The following is a 20,339-nucleotide window of genomic DNA, read 5'->3' on the forward strand; positions in this document are numbered from 1 at the left end:
GGTCTGCTATTTTGAAAAATCGAAGAACGACTGACATAGAAACAGCTTTTTCAGAAAACTGTCAGGATGTAGAAGACATTTTTAGAATCTGATATCAGGTCAAAATGGGTTAAGTAATGTCTTGCAGAAAACAGCGAAAACAGGCTTGAAAGTAACTGTTCATATTTATTATAGTAGGTTATTGGGCTCAGTTGGGCCCTCAGGTGACAGAGGGGTACAGTAACTGTTTTATAGTAGGTTATATTGGGCTCTGTTGGGCCCTCAGGTGACAGAGGGGTACAGTAACTGTTCATATTTATTATAGTAGGTTATTGGGCTCTGTTGGGCCCTCAGGTGACAAAGGGGTACATTAACTGTTCACCATCACAGAGTCTGGGGTTTGAATCCATTGTGGTTCATACAGCTTACTCAGCATCTACACAAACACAGCTGTGCATGCTTGGGGGAGGGAAGCGGACATTGTCACTGTGCTAGTCACTGGCAGGTAAGGTGACAGCAGTCGTACAAATACAGAAATGTCTGTGGAGGATTAAGTAGCACGAATGCATGACATGTGAGGGGGAACGTACGCAGGCAGGCACGCATGCACGCACGTATGTATGTATGTATGTATAAGCAAGTACCAGGCTCGGTTCTACTTGTTAATCGTTCTACTGCTAAGAAGTAATCATCTTCGCGAAGTATATAAATGAATCAGGGCAAACTCCATGTGTGGTTACACCAGGATAATTGTCAGGCATACAAACCTGAGGGTCTCCAGTTTACAGTGTGGACTCCTCAGTCCAAGACACAGATTTTGTATGCCCAAATCCTGCAGATCGTTGTTGCTCATGTCCAATTCTATTAGACTGCAGTTGGAGCTGAGAATTGATGCCAACTCCACACAGCATCGCTCTGAGAGGTTACACCCACTCAGCCTGAAGAAAGAGAAGTGATAAAAAGCAATGAGACCAGATAAGAACAACCTTCCTTTGAGAGCATGCAGCCTGACAACCTGCACGCATGTGCACGCACACACACACGCACGCACGCCACCGAGTGGCGCGCTACAAGCTTGTAGGTCTGCTATTTTGAAAAATCGAAGAACGACTGACATAGAAACAGCTTTTTCAGAAAACTGTCAGGATGTAGAAGACATTTTTAGAATCTGATCTCAGGTCAAAATGGGTTAAGTAATGTCTTGCAGAAAACAGCGAAAACAGGCTTGAAAGTAACTGTTCATATTTATTATAGTAGGTTATTGGGCTCTGTTGGGCCCTCAGGTGACAGAGGGGTACAGTAACTGTTCATATTTATTATAGTAGGTTATTGGGCTCTGTTGGGCCCTCAGGTGACAGAGGGGTACAGTAACTGTTCATATTTATTATAGTAGGTTATTGGGCTCTGTTGGGCCCTCAGGTGACAGAGGGGTACAGTAACTGTTCATATTTATTATAGTAGGTTATTGGGCTCTGTTGGGCCCTCAGGTGACAGAGGGGTACAGTAACTGTTCATATTTATTATAGTAGGTTATTGGGCTCTGTTGGGCCCTCAGGTGACAGAGGGGTACAGTAACTGTTCATATTTATTATAGTAGGTTATTGGGCTCTGTTGGGCCCTCAGGTGACAGAGGGGTACAGTAACTGTTCATATTTATTATAGTAGGTTATTGGGCTCTGTTGGGCCCTCAGGTGACAGAGGGGTACAGTAACTGTTCATATTTATTATAGTAGGTTATTGGGCTCTGTTGGGCCCTCAGGTGACAAAGGGGTACATTAACTGTTCACCATCACAGAGTCTGGGGTTTGAATCCATTGTGGTTCATACAGCTTACTCAGCATCTACACAAACACAGCTGTGCATGCTTGGGGGAGGGAAGCGGACATTGTCACTGTGCTAGTCACTGGCAGGTAAGGTGACAGCAGTCGTACAAATACAGAAATGTCTGTGGAGGATTAAGTAGCACGAATGCATGACTTGTGAGGGGGAACGTACGCAGGCAGGCACGCATGCACGCACGTATGTATGTATGTATGTATGTATGTATGTATGTATGTATGTATAAGCAAGTACCAGGCTCGGTTCTACTTGTTAATCGTTCTACTGCTAAGAAGTAATCATCTTCGCGAAGTATATAAATGAATCAGGGCAAACTCCATGTGTGGTTACACCAGGATAATTGTCAGGCATACAAACCTGAGGGTCTCCAGTTTACAGTGTGGACTCCTCAGTCCAAGACACAGATTTTGTATGCCCAAATCCTGCAGATCGTTGTTGCTCATGTCCAATTCTATTAGACTGCAGTTGGAGCTGAGAATTGATGCCAACTCCACACAGCATCGCTCTGAGAGGTTACAGCCCCTCAGCCTGAAGAAAGAGAAGTGATAAAAATCAATGAGACCAGATAAGAACAACCTTCCTTTGAGAGCATGCAGCCTGACAACCTGCACGCATGTGCACGCACACACACGCACGCACGCCACCGAGTGGCGCGCTACAAGCTTGTAGGTCTGCTATTTTGAAAAATCGAAGAACGACTGACATAGAAACAGCTTTTTCAGAAAACTGTCAGGATGTAGAAGACATTTTTTGAATCTGATCTCAGGTCAAAATGGGTTAAGTAATGTCTTGCAGAAAACAGCGAAAACAGGCTTGAAAGTAACTGTTCATATTTATTATAGTAGGTTATTGGGCTCTGTTGGGCCCTCATGTGACAGAGGGGTACAGTAACTGTTCATATTTATTATAGTAGGTTATTGGGCTCTGTTGGGCCCTCAGGTGACAGAGGGGTACAGTAACTGTTCATATTTATTATAGTAGGTTACTGGGCTCTGTTGGGCCCTTAGGTGACAGAGGGGTACAGTAACTGTTCATATTTATTATAGTAGGTTATTGGGCTCTGTTGGGCCCTCAGGTGACAGAGGGGTACAGTAACTATTCACCATCACAGAGTCTGGGGTTTGAATCCATTGTGGTTCATACAGCTTACTCAGCATCTACACAAACACAGCTGTGCATGCTTGGGGGAGGGAAGCGGACATTGTCACTGTGCTAGTCACTGGCAGGTAAGGTGACAGCAGTCGTACAAATACAGAAATGTCTGTGGAGGATTAAGTAGCACGAATGCATGACTTGTGAGGGGGAACGCACGCACACAGGCACGCATGCACGCATGCACGCACGTATGTATGTATGTATGTATGTATGTATGTATGTATGTATGTATGTATGTATGTATAAGCAAGTACCAGGCTCGGTTCTACTTGTTAATCGTTCTACTGCTAAGAAGTAATCATCTTCGCGAAGTATATAAATGAATCAGGGCAAACTCCATGTGTGGTTACACCAGGATAATTGTCAGGCATACAAACCTGAGGGTCTCCAGTTTACAGTGTGGACTCCTCAGTCCAAGACACAGATTTTGTATGCCCAAATCCTGCAGATCGTTGTTGCTCATGTCCAATTCTATTAGACTGCAGTTGGAGCTGAGAATTGATGCCAACTCCACACAGCATTGCTCTGAGAGGTTACAGCCACTCAGCCTGAAGAAAGAGAAGTGATAAAAATCAATGAGACCAGATAAGAACAACCTTCCTTTGAGAGCATGCAGCCTGACAACCTGCACGCACGTGCACGCACACACACGCACGCACGCCACAAGTGGCGTGCTACAAGCTTGTAGGTCTGCTATTTTGAAAAATTTAAGAACGACTGACATAGAAACAGCTTTTTCAGAAAACTGTCAGGATGTAGAAGACATTTTTAGAATCTGATCTCAGGTCAAAATGGGTTAAGTAATGTCTTGCAGAAAACAGCGAAAACAGGCTTGAAAGTAACTGTTCATATTTATTATAGTAGGTTATTGGGCTCTGTTGGGCCCTCAGGTGACAGAGGGGTACAGTAACTGTTCATATTTATTATAGTAGGTTATTGGGCTCTGTTGGGCCCTCAGGTAACAGAGGGGTACAGTAACTGTTCATATTTATTATGGTAGGTTATTGGGCTCTGTTGGGCCCTCAGGTGACAGAGGGGTACAGTAACTATTCACCATCACAGAGTCTGGGGTTTGAATCCATTGTGGTTCATACAGCTTACTCAGCATCTACACAAACACAGCTGTGCATGCTTGGGGGAGGGAAGCGGACATTGTCACTGTGCTAGTCACTGGCAGGTAAGGTGACAGCAGTCGTACAAATACAGAAATGTCTGTGGAGGATTAAGTAGCACGAATGCATGACTTGTGAGGGGGAACGAACGCACGCAGGCACGCAGGCACGAACGCACGCACGCACGCACGCACGCACGCACGCACGCACGCACGCACGCACGCACGTATCTATAAGCAAGTACCAGGCTCGGTTCTACTTGTTAATCGTTCTACTGCTAAGAAGTAATCATCTTCGCGAAGTATATAAATGAATCAGGGCAAACTCCATGTGTGGTTACACCAGGATAATTGTCAGGCATACAAACCTGAGGGTCTCCAGTTTACAGTGTGGACTCCTCAGTCCAAGACACAGATTTTGTATGCCCAAATCCTGCAGATCGTTGTTGCGCATGTCCAATTCTATTAGACTGCAGTTGGAGCTGAGAATTGATGCCAACTCCACACAGCATCGCTCTGAGAGGTTACAGCCACTCAGCCTGAAGAAAGAGAAGTGATAAAAATCAATGAGACCAGATAAGAACAACCTTCCTTTGAGAGCATGCAGCCTGACAACCTGCACGCACGTGCACGCACACACACGCACGCACGCCACCGAGTGGCGCGCTACAAGCTTGTAGGTCTGCTATTTTGAAATATCGAAGAACGACTGACATAGAAACAGCTTTTTCAGAAAACTGTCAGGATGTAGAAGACATTTTTAGAATCTGATCTCAGGTCAAAATGGGTTAAGTAATGTCTTGCAGAAAACAGTGAAAACAGGCTTGAAAGTAACTGTTCATATTTATTATAGTAGGTTATTGGGCTCTGTTGGGCCCTCAGGTGACATTGGGGTACAGTAACTGTTCATATTTATTATAGTAGGTTATTGGGCTCTGTTGGGCCCTCAGGTGACAGAGGGGTACAGTAACTGTTCATATTTATTATAGTAGGTTATTGGGCTCTGTTGGGCCCTCAGGTGACAGAGGGGTACAGTAACTGTTCATATTTATTATAGTAGGTTATTGGGCTCTGTTGGGCCCTCAGGTGACAGAGGGGTACAGTAACTATTCACCATCACAGAGTCTGGGGTTTGAATCCATTGTGGTTCATACAGCTTACTCAGCATCTACACAAACACAGCTGTGCATGCTTGGGGGAGGGAAGCGGACATTGTCACTGTGCTAGTCACTGGCAGGTAAGGTGACAGCAGTCGTACAAATACAGAAATGTCTGTGGAGGATTAAGTAGCACGAATGCATGACTTGTGAGGGGGAACGCACGCACGCATGCACGCACGTATGTATGTATGTATGTATGTATGTATGTATGTATAAGCAAGTACCAGGCTCGGTTCTACTTGTTAATCGTTCTACTGCTAAGAAGTAATCATCTTCGCGAAGTATATAAATTAATCAGGGCAAACTCCATGTGTGGTTACACCAGGATAATTGTCAGGCATACAAACCTGAGGGTCTCCAGTTTACAGTGTGGACTCCTCAGTCCAAGACACAGATTTTGTATGCCCAAATCCTGCAGATCGTTGTTGCTCATGTCCAATTCTATTAGACTGCAGTTGGAGCTGAGAATTGATGCCAACTCCACACAGCATCGCTCTGAGAGGTTACAGCCACTCAGCCTGAAGAAAGAGAAGTGATAAAAATCAATGAGACCAGATAAGAACAACCTTCCTTTGAGAGCATGCAGCCTGACAACCTGCACGCACGTGCACGCACACACACGCACGCACGCCACAAGTGGCGTGCTACAAGCTTGTAGGTCTGCTATTTTGAAAAATTGAAGAACGACTGACATAGAAACAGCTTTTTCAGAAAACTGTCAGGATGTAGAAGACATTTTTAGAATCTGATCTCAGGTCAAAATGGGTTAAGTAATGTCTTGCAGAAAACAGCGAAAACAGGCTTGAAAGTAACTGTTCATATTTATTATAGTAGGTTATTGGGCTCTGTTGGGCCCTCAGGTGACAGAGGGGTACAGTAACTGTTCATATTTATTATAGTAGGTTATTGGGCTCTGTTGGGCCCTCAGGTGACAGAGGGGTACAGTAACTGTTCATATTTATTATAGTAGGTTATTGGGCTCTGTTGGGCCCTCAGGTGACAGAGGGGTACAGTAACTGTTCATATTTATTATAGTAGTTTATTGGGCTCTTTTGGGCCCTCAGGTGACAGAGGGGTACAGTAACTGTTCATATTTATTATAGTAGGTTATTGGGCTCTGTTGGGCCCTCAGGTGACAGAGGGGTACATTAACTGTTCACCATCACAGAGTCTGGGGTTTGAATCCATTGTGGTTCATCCAGCTTACTCAGCATCTACACAAACGCATGCATGACTTGCCAGGGGGAACACACGCACGCACGCACGCACGCACGCACGCACGCACGCACGCACGCACGCACGCACGCACGCACGCACGCACGCTGTATGTATGTATAAGCAAGTACCAGGCTCGGTTCTACTTGTTAATCGTTCTACTGCAGTAATCATATTCGTATATAAATGAATCAGGGCAAACTCCATGTGTGGTTACGCCAGGATAATTGTCAGGCATACAAACCTAAAGGGGCCCCAGTTTACAGTGTGGACTCCTCAGTCCAAAACATAGATGTTTTATGTCCAAAACCTGCAGATCGTTGTTGCTCATGTCCAATTCTATTAGACTGCAGTTGGAGCTGAGCATTGATGCTAACTCCACACAGCATCGCTCTGAGAGGTTACAGCCACTCAGCCTGAAGAAAGAGCAGTGGTAAAAATCTGTTTGTATTCTCTTTTTTCTTTTCCTGTAAAACCAATATCACATAATGTATTAAGGAAGTATAAACAGCATTGAAATGGTGGTTATTTCCTATAGAACTGTGACATATTTTAAGTGTATTCAGTCTTCAGTTAACCTACAGAGCTCTGTTGGAGGCTTTGACCACTGGCAGCAGCCTCAGAAGAGCCTCTTCTGAGGAACCGTATTTCTTCAGGTCAAACACGTCCAGCTCCTTTCCTGATGACAGCAACATGAAGGCCAGAGCTGACCACTGAGCAGGAGAGACAGTGGACAGACTCCCTGAGGTCAGGTACTGTTGGATCTCCTCCTCTAGAGAATGATCACCCAACTCATTCAGACAGTGGAACAGATTGATTGTTCTCTCTGGAGAGAGATTCTCCCTGATTTTCTTCTTGATGTACTGGACAGTTTTCTGATTGGCCTGTGACCTATTTCCTGTATGTTCCAGCAGTCTTTGTAAGAGAGTCTGATTGGTCTCCGATGAGAGGCCCAGCAGGAAACGGAGGAACAAGTCCAGGTGTCCATTTGGACTCTTTAAGGCCTTGTCTACAGCACTCTGGTAGAGGTTGTTTAACTGTGGTCTAAACAGCTTTGGCCACTTGGAGGTTGACAGTACATTGACGCCAGTGTTGGTGAATGTGTGAAAGACGTAAAGAGCAGCCAGAAACTCCTGGACGCTCAGATGGACAAAGCTGAACACCTTGTCCTTGTGCAACCCACACACCTCTTTAAACGTCTGTATGAACATGCCTGAGCACACTGCTGCATCGTTGATATCAATGCCACACTCTTTCAGGTCTGCTTCATTGAAGATCAGGTTGCTTTTCTCCAGATGTTTATAAGCCAGTTTTCCCATTGACAGAATGGCGTGTGTGTTCTTAGCTGGACTCCAGTCATACTTGGTCTCTTTCTGTTTGGACTGAACCAGCATGAAGTGGATGTACATCTCGGTCAGGGTCTTTGGCAGCATTCCTGTCCCTTTTATTAAAATGTCCTTCAGAACTCCAGCAATGATCCAACAGAAGATTGGGATGTGACACATGATGTGGAGGATTCGTGATGTCTTGATGTGTGAGATGATTTTATTTGCCATGTTCTCATCACTGATTCTCTTCTTGAAGTACTCCTCCTTCTGGTCGTCAGTGAACCCTCTCAACTCTGTCACCCTGTCAACATACTTAGCAGGGATCTGATCGGCGGCTGCAGGTCGTGTGGTTATCCAGATGCGAGCTTTGGGAAGCAGGTTTCCCTTGATGAGATTTGTCAGCAGCATGTCCACTGACATTTTCTTTTCTACGTCAGTGCAGATCTCCCTTTTCTCGAATAGATGGCGTAGAGGAGTACAAAACTCATCCAGCCCATCGAGGATGAACATAACGTTAGACCCTTTTCCGCTGCAAATATCTGCCTTGTTGATTTCACCAAAAAAATCACGAAGAAGTTCCATCAAGCTGTATTTCATCTCCTTCTGCTTGACATTCAGCTCTCGGAAAGTGAATGGGAACAGGAAGAGGATATCCTGGTTGGCTATGTCATCTGCCCAGTCCTGAGCATACTTCTGAGTTAAGGCTGTTTTACCAGAGCCAGCCACTCCCTTCATCAGCACTGTTTTGATTTCAGCTTCCCCAGGTAAAGGTTTAGTGATGTCTAGAGACTTGATTGGTGTTTCTGGTCTGGATGTTTTTCTGGACACAGTTTCAATCTGGCTGACCTCATGTTCCTTGTTGACCTCTCCACTAGCTACCACTGTGACATTGACCTCTGTGAAGTCCTGGTTCAGAGGTGTTTCTTCTGGGTTTTCCTCAGGTCGTTTCCACTCAATCAGATACTGTCCCTCCTTCTTCAGAAAAGACTTGAGTAGTTGGGGAGTAAGGATTTCTAAATAACCAAAGAACAGAGGACACCAGTAAGTGCATGCTATGATAAATGTGGTCCTCAAATGAGTGGACTTGGTAATTATATTCATGGCTCTGCTGCTGTAGATGCTGAATTATGAATATTGCTGCTGAATCTTCCATGTGACGTCTTATTAATTATTATTTAAACTAGGCATAGAGCTGTCAATGTTTCTTGTAGAATTGATAAAAACAAAATGAGATGGAATTGTATTTCTGTTCTGACACTTTGTTTATTATAGGGGCATAAAACCCTATAGCCTATGTTAGTTTTCCACACCAGGTTAAGAACTACAGGGTAAAAACATGGCAGGCTACAGAAGTATACAGTGATGTAAGCAACACAGCTGCAGCTAATTAAATAAATAGTGCGTGTGTGTTAGATTTTAATTTGTGTGCCAATAATATCTATTGAAATTGCACATTGGCATGCCCTTGGCTATGGACACGCCTATGAAAATCTAAGGAAGTATGTGATGTCTTTCTTGCCTATCATTCTGTTACAGGATGTGATACAACTGACTTCAGTTGGAATTGTGCCAGTCTTTTTGCAACAGCTTGAGAACATTATCCTCTTCATGCAGAGAGTCATGTAACCCAGGAAAAGTGGGGAAGACGTGCATGTGGAAACGTGAATAAGAATGTATGAGCAACAGATGGTACATACATCTGGAGAGAATGTCTTCAGCAAGATATTGATTACTCAATGGCTGACAGACCATGATCTTGTCATAGTTTGCTTCTCCTGTTCACATTTTCCAACAAGCCTGGGCAGAAAAGCTCCCATAGGAAGTCAAAGTGTGGAGAGGAAGCTAATGATGAGAGCTCGGAAAGTCAAGAAAGAAGGACACAAAAGAATGTGGCCATGCCCGGGTGGGGCTTAAACACTCGGCTGATTGCTAATCAGAGCATGGCCACCACAGGTGATGTGTCTTTAGGCTCCATTCATTCTTAACTCTGGGGGAGCCCGGGTTGGAACTGGGAACCTTGTGGTTCCCATCCAGTCAATCTACCCCTGAACCACTGCCGCCCCGTATGGTCAGACTAAGACTGAAGAAGTCAAATAATGTATTAATTATGGCCTTAACAGGGATCTCACAGTTATACAAGGTATACCTCGTGTTTCTGAGTTCAGCAGGGAGACAGCAACAGGAAAGAAGCTGTCCTGAGCCTACTGGTACGGGAGCCATCCGGGCTGGGGTAATGCAAGGGGATCCTAGCCCCCTTTCTCTTCATCATAGTCCTGCACTATGCACTCAAGAAGGCCATCAGTGGACAAGAGCAGGATCTTGGCTTCACTCTAACACCAAGGAGGTCGAGATGACACCCCAAAGTAGTCCTGACAGATCTGGACTATGCAGACAACATCAGCCTGCTCTCTGACAACGTGCAGTGTTGGGTGTAACGGCGCTATTAATAACGGCGTTATGTAACGGACTACTTTCATTGGTAACGGAATAAAGTAACTACTTAGTTTTGCAATTTAGTAGTTAGTTACCTAGTTACATTTCCAAAAAAGTAATCCCGTTACTATAATGTGTCCCTGTTCATTTTGTTGGCAAGATTAAAAAAATAATAAAGCCCCGACTGCCCGCGGAGTCTATTTCTCCTGCCTTCTGTGTGAGTTATCCTTCCAAGCCCACTATACCATGTACTATACATCCTGCGTCTACTACATCCTGTAGTTCACTTAAGAAATAAAAGTATTGTTACAAGTAGATTTTATTTTGAAGAGGAAGTTGTTTCGGTTGTAGCCAGCTGCCATGACAGTCTAGTCGACTAGAAGTGCCGGGTGGTAGTGGAATAATAATAACAACAACATGCTTTTAGCCAAAGTTGACTTGACTTAAACAATGTAGGCTAAACACTTTGGAATTACGTTTAACATGGTATATCCTCGGTGGCGGCGTCATTAGGTGAGTACTAGTTAATGAATTGTTAAGTTTCATAGTATCATTCATCATCAACAACAGGCTGTTGTTGTTGCCCCCCCAAAATGAACAGGTTACTGCCTACAGGATTCTCATTCTGTTACTGTCACTGCCTGCAAGGATGGCCGCCGTGCCATTGCTTATAAACTATCTAATTCATACGTGGGTCGTCGTGGGTCCACGTGGATTGTTGTTATTGTTCATGCGCCACGGCGCGCGGCGTGGAGAGGGCATCAGAGCGCAGCGCAACAGCCTAGTATGGCATATTGTAGTGTACTCTCTGCACTCTCTTTCTGTCCAGTCCTACGTGCCGATTGTGGCAAATTATATTCATTAATAAAGAGAGAGCTGTAAAGGGGATATTGTCTATGGTCAGTTCATGGTGTGTATCATTCTCGTTTTTAACCGGGCCGTGATAATGCGGCGCAATGACGGTAGGCAGTAGCCTAATACAATGTAACCAACTTGCGCAAGCATTCAAAAATGGGTTTTAATTGTCGGGTAACGGAAAATAACGGAAAATAATCTAACCTTTTACTTTTCTCAGAAGGTAATTTGTAACGGTAAGGGATTATTTTTATGGGCAGTAATCCAGTAACCTAACGACGTTACTTTCTAAAGTAACGATGCCCAACACTGCGTGCAGCAAACACAGGAACTCCTGACCAGAGTGGAGTCCGAGTGTGCCAACGTGGGCCTCAGGTTAAATGCCAAGAAAACTGAGGTTATCACCTATAAGATCTCACTGGATCATCAACCTCTGACAACAGGAGAAACTGTACTGAAGGAGGTCATGGATTTCAAGTACCTGGGCGTTGAGTTGACCAACCGAGCAGGATCTAAAAGTGAGGAAGTCACTTGCATGGAGGGCCCTGAATGGCATGACCAGTGTATGGAACTCCAATGTCCCCCGACAAATCAAACTCTTCTTCTATGCAAGGGTGGAATCTGTTCTCCTATATGGCAGCGAATGGTGGACCCTGAAGCCAACCCTGCAGAAGTCTCTAGACGGGTGCTACACCAGAATGCTGCGTGCAGTACTTAATTAACATCAGCAAGAGCGTGTTACCAACAATACCCTGTATGAGGGAATAATAGGGTGAGCCAGAAAGTAGCAGCCAGGAGAATGAGACTAGCAGGACACTGCCAAAGACATCAAGAGCTGCCAGCCAGCAAAGTAGTGCTGTGGGAACCAACACATGGGCATCGATCAAGAGGACGTCCAACATTAACATACGTGGATGTACTCAAGAAAGACGCAGGAGCGCAAAGCACCAACGAGCTGGCCAGATGTATGGAGAACCAGGATGACTGGAAGCGACGATGGAGGGCTCGTCTGAGGACGACCTAGAGAGAGTTGTGTGTGAAACACGAACGCAAGGACAACACAAGAGACGGTCGCGGCCACACAGCCAACTCAAGGTATGGCCACTGAGCCGACTTGGGGACCCAACGCAAGGACAACACAAGAGACGGTCACGGCCACACAGCCAACTCAAGGTACGGCCACGGAGCCGACTTGGGGACCCAACACAAGAGACGGTCACGGCCACACAGCCAACTCAAGGTACGGCCACGGAGCCGACTTGGGGACCCAACGCAGCTCCTCCAAGGAAAACAAACAAATTAACGGAGCTGAACGTGAATCCCCCCCACCGCCCACCCCTTTTTTTCCCTCACTGTATATGTTTCTTTTCCCTTTTTACCTCCTTTATGATGAATTCCTGTTCTGTCTATATAGAAGTGTCTATTTGTACGTCTATTTGTACGTCTCTAAATGTTTTTGATGATTTGAACATGGTGGACCCTATTGGAAACAAGTGTAATGCTTAATTGGGTCGTCCACTCACAGTTAACAGCCTTTGTATTGAGTTTGTGCTTGAAATGTACTGTAATTCTGCAAACTGTTAATAAATTCTTCAATCAATCAATCAATCAAATAAAAGTGTATCATCCATCCTCTCCATCATTAAGTCACAGTTAAAGCTGTGACTTTCATACTGCTCTCTAGGGTGTTTCATAACTCACCACTGTTAGCTGAGTCTTCTGATGGAAGTACAGCTCCTGCATAAGAAGAGGAGTAATGAAGTGAGCTCAGTGAGTTGACATAACATTCATGTAATTGGATTATTGTCATTATCTATGGGGCAAATACATTCATGTATTGCCAGTGGAACTATCACATGTTCCTGGTAAAAAATAATATTGAATGTGTCAACCTTTTCCCCAGTAAATATATTTCCAAAGATGCTATAATTAACCCATATGAACAAATCACAATATTAAGGTTCATAGGCCAACATAATATTTATGTTGAATGGCACAGAAAAATAGAAAATGCTAACTGAAATTAACCCATTCACCACCACTGGCGTAAATGTACGTCACATCCAATCCAGCGGTTAAGCGCCAATGACCTAAAGCTATGTTGCCTGGTCTGGTCTTTATAGTGGTTTATGATAGATCACACTCATGTGCTATATACTGTAGATTAGCTCTGGGTTATTAGGCTATAGACTCTATAGCACTCTATAGTATAGAGTAAACAGAAAATGAACCGGAAACGAGATGGCCACGCCCGTAAACATCAAGTTGGATCATGTTAAAGCTGTGACTTTCATACTGCTCTCTAGTGTTGTCAGTTAAATCAAATGTTTCATAACTCACCACTGTTAGCTGAGTCTTCTGATGGAAGTACAGCTCCTGCATAAGAAGAGGAGTTGACATAACAGTATGACATTCATGTAATAGGATTCTTGTCATAATCTATGGGACAAAGACGGTTTTTAAGGTAGACCACACCAATGCAACTCATACGGCATGTTAAGGGGGCATTTAGGTTTTTGTCACCATAGTAATTTAGTAAATGCTGCATCCATGGTTTGGAGAGGGCACTTTTCACCAACGGCCAAAAGGGCAGGGGCTGAAGCCCCCTTTCATGTCTATGTGTGCAGTGTGCACGTGTGTGATGGCGTATGTATGGGCTTGCAATCAGATTCAGCATTCTGTCGTGACTGTGTGGCCGTACCGTACCATTCGACTGTCAAATACCTAGCCAGACCAAGTTGTCAAGAAAGAGAGAAGGGTGTGACGTAGAGGTGGGCAAAAAAGATATATCGCAATATATCGCCACAATATTAAAATCAAATCGCAAAGTTATTTATTTATTTATTTAATATTTAAGACTAACCGTTATCTGGCTGCAAAGTAGTTTATTGAACTATACATTTGCTTAGAATTGTTTTCAAATATTCCAGTATAATAGTCTGTAGGGCTGTAGTCCATTTTAGTCCAGTTCTATAGTATAATAGTCTCAGTCTGTAGGGGTGTAGTCCATTTTAGTCCAGTTCTATAGTATAATAGTCTGTAGGGCTGTAATCCAGTTCTATAGTATAATAGTCTGTAGGGCTGTAGTCCATTGTAGTCCAGTTCTATAGTATAATAGTCTGTAGGGCTGTAGTCCATTGTAGTCCAGTTCTATAGTATAATAGTCTATAAGGCTGTAGTTCATTGTAGTGCAGTTCTATAGTATAATAGTCTGTAGGGCTGTAGTCCATTGTAGTCCAGGAAGAACTGACATTCTGTACTGTGATCCAACATCATGTTTATTATGTCCTCGACTTCATTAAAATAGGATCTGGGTGAATAATCTGTAAAGTTGCCCTTTAATTAATTTATTTCTGTGAATGTTTTCCTTTCTTGACAATGCATTGCATTACATTATTCTCATTATGATATGATATGTATGATTTCATTAAAGATGGAGTGCCACAATTTTTTTTCCACCCCAAAACATGATCATCAGGTATTATTATAATATAAGGAGGAAGAATTTTTCCCAAAAAGTGTACAGTATTTGTACACTAGTTCATTAAGTATGCCTGGTTTGCCTGGTGGGTAGTGATGGGTGGTGATCCACCTGAACTGAAGCCACACCCACAGCTGTAGTTGTATGATAAAGGGGGAGGGGTTAGGGGAGGAGCTGATAGTGTGATGTCACTATATTACTGTTTATTTCATTGGCCCGTTTGACTGTCAAGGGTTCAGCCTCCAGGAAGAAACCCAAACATTGTGGCACTCCATCTTTAAGACATATTGATGCAATATTGTCGAATATGATAATGCATAACCAATTGCTCCTTGTTGATAGCAGGTGGTCCTGATAGTAGCTGAGGAAAGCCATACTGGCCCAAATGTGTCCACTCTATGGGACTGCTACTATGAATAATATTGAGGTTGTAAAAAATAATAATAATTTAGTTGTACATGTGTTCTTACCAAGGCTCACCAGCAGGTGGGGCACATGTTGTTCAAGGGCACTGTAAAACGCTGTTCTGATACGAGTATCACCTGGATCTATCCCGCCTGTGTACAGTTCCCTCATTTGGTCCATGGTTGTCTTCTCAGCTTTAATCCTGGCATAGTGCTCAGGATGGACCATTTTTCCTAGACTGTCTACTATAGGCATGACCATGGAAACCCTTTGAATAAGCGGTGCCTTGTGCTGGATCACAAAATTGGCTGTTTGCGAGAGAAAGAGACAGTTGAGTTAAATGCATCACAGGCAATATGAATTTAGAAACATAAAGCTATCGGCATTGCTACATCCTCACATGCATAGTGTAACAACTGGTGTATTTGGTATATCTTTATGTATAAAGCTCACCTTTTTCTGCATTCTTTTTGTCTGAAGTCAAGCTGACAACAGCATCCTGTTGTACAAAGTCATGTTATTTCAATCATATCATGCCTGAAGCACTATTAAACAATATCATGTCTTGTATACAAGTATTGACTACATTAGTGGTTTTACACCTACAACCAACCACCTGCATTTTTGGTGCTATATTTTATATAGACTAGTAATATCCCATTTGTTGTTTTTGATTGATTGATTTAAATATATTAACAGTTTGCAGAATTACAGTACATTTCAAGCACAACTCAATACAATACTGTTAACTCTGAGCGGACGACACCATAAAGCACTACACTTTTTTTCACTTCATCAAAACATTTAGAGACGTACAAATATACAGGTACACTTCTATATAGCCAAAAACAGGAAATCATAGAGGAAAAGGGAAAAAAATACATATACAGTGAGGGGAAAAGGTGGGTGGAGGAATAAGATTTTACGGGGTCCAGTTTCGAATTACAGCCGCCCATAGGTGCCTTTTGAGAGCGGTTTTGAAGGAGTCAAGGGATTTACATGTCTTAATGACTGTTGGTAGGGCGTTCCACATTTTGGTGGCATAGGAGCGAAATTAATTTAGTCCCTTGTTTGTGCCGAATCTGGGTTGCACATGGTTTGTTGAACTCCCTCTGGTGTTGTGGGTGTGGACTATGTTGACATTAAGGAAGTATTTAGACAGGTACATGGGTATCTTGGTGGTGTATCGAATCGTGTGGACCAGACCCATTGCAAGATGCTGTACTATGCTTTCTATTTTTAATGCAACATTTATGAATATCCAGTACCTATATGAACATTAACCTATACAGTTAATGCAAAAACAAAATGAAAAAAGTTATAGTCTTTTGAAATAAGGACACTCAGTGTGTACGCAGGAATGGACATAACATGAGCTTTGTAATTTGCAACATGTTTGAAAAACAAATAATAATAAATGTATTTGTAGGCCTACAGTTTTTTAAGGTACTGTAGTTTTAATTCATGTTACTGTATGTGTAAAACAGACAGTAAAGCTACAGTCATGATGTGTGTGGTCATCTGAAAGCTGTCTGAGGACAAACATTGAAGATGTTTACCTGCTCTGAGGAACCTGCAGTTTCTCCAGGATTAACTTCATCCACTCTGGACTCCATCTCTTCACACTGCTGTGGAAAGAGGTGTCCATGTCATTACTGAGGAAACTGTGTGTGTGTGTGTGTGTGTGTGTGTGTGTGTGTGTGTGTGTGTGTGTGTGTGTGTGTGTGTGTGTGTGTGTGTGTGTGTGTGTGTGTGTGTGTGTGTGTGTGTGTGTGTGTGTGTGTGTGTGTGTGTGGGGGGGGGGAGTGAAGGGAGTGCGTTAAGCTGGCCACACTTTACAGCTGTGCATCAACACTGCGCTCAAGCAGCAAGATACTGTGAGTCACACTATAGCTGCTGCAAGATGACTTAATTGTTGCTCACTTCAAAAAAAGGTGCAAAGGCCACCAGAGGACATGCAGAAAGACATAAAGACAAGACTGTGGGAGATCGTAAAGTTGTGCAAGACGTTGTGACACAATAGAGCAGAGAGTGAGTCTGATCATGAACTTGACCTCAAAACACTGAAAACAGCCCAGTGGAGAACAGCATATTAAGACATAGTTAATGATCATCCTGACAGATCATCCTGAGCTTTTGTCTCAGGATATGAACGCACTGACCACCGCTGTTCTGATGCTCATTAACATTCAGAAACGGCACACATGTGTGAGAGAGAGAGACCGGCCAATCACAGCACAAGCTTATCACACTGCTCCTCCCTCCACTGCTGGCCTGCTCGATGTGCTTAAAAAATGTCAACAAAAAAACACGGTGAAGCAGCTTTCTGCTTCTACGGGCCGACGGCGTGGAACAAACTCCCACTGTACCTTCGACAGGCAGCGTCTGTAGACATTTTTAAAGCACAGGTCAAGACCTACTTCTACATTCTTGCTTTTAGTTGAGGTTTTAAATCCTTATTGTTATTCATGTCCTCACTGCATTACTGCTATTATTTTAATGTTGTTTTACCAATCCCAGAGAGGGTGATATTTGCTGAGCCTTTAGAAGTTTAGAAGTCCAAACGATAAAATAAAAGATCCCCCCCCTTCCCTTTAGCTGAGAATAACGCCTATATCCCCTATATCTTTATTTTATTTTTTTGTCAATATACATAATTATCAACTTACTTTTTAGGGAGAAATTCCCCTTTAAGCGTCATTTCCATCCTCCAGCTGTTTAAAAACCAGGAAGAGACACCTGTTCTAGGCGCTACTGTCTGGATGTATCCTCTGGGCTGATAGGAAAGGTTGCTGACCAATCAGTGCAAGAAATGTCAACAATCGCATTTGTCATTTTGAACCCTTAAACTGATGGCGGAAATAGCACATCTACAAGCTTGTAAATCGACTATTTTCGATGCTCCACTAAGATATATCAGGGATAGGTCTTACTAGATTTAGAAGCCCCATACTGTATCTAAATGGAACTGCATTTATATAGCATCTTCCTCCGAAGCACTTTTTACAATGTACTTCTCATTCACACATCGATGGTGGAGGAAACCATGCAAGGCACCAACCACTAAAGGCACAACGAATTTGCACACTCACGCACAGACACACACACACACACACACACACACACACACACACACACACACACACACACACACACACACACACACACACACACACACACACACACACACACACACACACTAAACTAAGTGTATGTTTATTGTAACGTCTGTGAAAAGGTATCATATAATCCCATGAGGGATGGGCCACAAGGTGGCATGACACTAAATAAAATCATTCACACACACACACACACACACACACACACACACACACACACACACACACACACACACACACACACACACACACACACACACACACACACACACACACACACACACAATACAGTCATAACGCCATCAGTGAGAGAGGCCACCAGAGCACGTGCAGAAAGACATCAAGACAAGACTGTGGCAGAACATAAAGTTGTGCAAGACGTTGTGACACAATAGAGCAGAGAGTGCCCGTTGCTGCTGTGCTGTCAGATTTAAGTGTCAGTAAAAAGTCTGATCATGAACTTAACCTCACAACAGCCCAGTGGAGAACAGCATATTAAGACATAGTTAATGATCATCCTGACAGAGCTTTTGTCTCAGGATATGAACGCATCGCTGTCCACCACTGTTCTGATGCTCATTAACATTCAGAAACGGCACCTGGTGATGATTATAGCAAGTTCCACAACACTGACGTTGATGCCAAGCTCAAGTTGCAGACACTTGTCAGTTGTCACTCGTTTAAATGTACTATTTATATATTCATTCATTCATTCATTCATTCATTCATTCATTCATTCATTCATTCATTCATTAATTCATTCATTCATTCATTCATTCATTCATTCATTCATTTGGGGGATTTTTGGCCTGAGATTATAACAAAATACAGAATACAGAATGGACACATTCATAATGTGTACAGCAAGCATTTTGATTGATTACTGTATGTGTAAAAAACAGACAGTAAAGCTACAGTCATGATGTGTGTGGTCATCTGAAAGCTGTCTGAGGACAAACATTGAAGATGTTTACCTGCTCTGAGGAACCTTCAGTTTCTCCAGGATTAACATCATCCACTCTGGACTCCATCTCTTCACACTGCTGTGGAAAGAGGAGAATTATGAATTATTGGACAAACGTGTGTGTGTGTGTGTGTGTGTGTGTGTGTGTGTGTGTGTGTGTGTGTGTGTGTGTGTGTGTGTGTGTGTGTGTGTGTGTGTGTGTGTGTGTGTGTGTGTTGGGGGGGGGGTATATACGATACTATAAAAGTGGTAAAACATGGACCGCATTGTCAAATATTACCTAAAAAACAGGCATGCATTGTAAAAAATATGCCTGTCATGTTGCAATGCTTAGTGAGATTATGTATCAACAAAATCAAATGTCTCATTCCCACAAGTGCTTGTCAGGGTACGGGGTCCGCAGAACAAATTATGTTTATTTTGGGGGTCGTGGCCTGAAAAGTACAAAATTGTACTGTACTGTACAGTGACAGACACAACTCTGACATGGCATCAATCTCTCAGAGACATCACACAATCACAACCTCTAAGTCCTGCAGTCATTTGAAGCAGAGCTTCCTTCCCCATGCAGACAATACATTATATAATTAATCCATACTTATTTCAAACTGCTATTGCTATCTGAACAGGCGTCATATGACTTTTCAGTTTTGCGTCATGTTACTGTAGGCCAGGGGTAACCAACCAGGGGTTCGCAAGCTACCAGTAGCTCGCACGAGCCATTCAAGTAGCCATTCAATACACAGAACGTGGATTTAGAATTAGCTTGCAGTGATGGCCCCAGACATGTGTATTGGGCCATCAACTGCGGAGTTTGTTTGTTCTATTGTTTGACCGCTATCTCCAGTAACCCCCGTGTTGTGATGCACAACTTGTGCATAATAGTCATGCATATCAGAACAGAACAGTATAAAAACCCACAGAGCTAAACAGCCTCTCACTACTATACCTACACAGGCAAGCAGTGACTACTCTACTCTGACTATGGAGGGTCCGGCGGAAAAACTTTCGTTCAACTTTGACCTCTCTATCACATGGAACAATGTTTTGGGCGTAGTGAGTGATATGGACATAAAAAACATAGTTCCGTGTGATAGAGGGGTAAAAAATTAACGAAAGTTGCACTAATATTTTAGAAATACAAATGACGTTAGTTTTGTGGATTAATTTACTTTTAATACGTGGTCCCCTGTGCCCCCCACAAAATGACCGGAACTACTTAATATTTCACCAAAACCAGAGCAGAACTCCCACCACGGGACTCGGGCAATCAATTAATACAGTTGCAACTTGCA

At 43.2% G+C, this 20,339-nt stretch overlaps 1 protein-coding gene across 1 annotated transcript in view; it reads right to left on the reverse strand.

The window, feature by feature from the left end:
• The window catches only part of LOC306917640 (NACHT, LRR and PYD domains-containing protein 3-like), a gene marked incomplete at its 5' end in the record, with an annotated part of 30,108 nt that extends 10,997 nt beyond the window's left edge, over positions 1-19,111 (reverse strand). The window contains 5 exons of the mRNA XM_079495936.1: positions 747-917; positions 5,592-5,762; positions 7,042-8,774; positions 16,521-16,586; positions 19,055-19,111. Of these exons, the coding sequence (XP_079352062.1) occupies positions 747-917; positions 5,592-5,762; positions 7,042-8,774; positions 16,521-16,586; positions 19,055-19,111 (2,198 nt within the window). The remainder of the gene's footprint in view (positions 1-746; positions 918-5,591; positions 5,763-7,041; positions 8,775-16,520; positions 16,587-19,054) is intronic.
• Positions 19,112-20,339: the final 1,228 nt, after the last annotated feature.

The sequence above is a fragment of the Electrona antarctica genome (assembly GCF_951216825.1).
Source record: "Electrona antarctica genome assembly, chromosome: 24".
Lineage (NCBI taxonomy): Eukaryota > Metazoa > Chordata > Actinopteri > Myctophiformes > Myctophidae > Electrona > Electrona antarctica.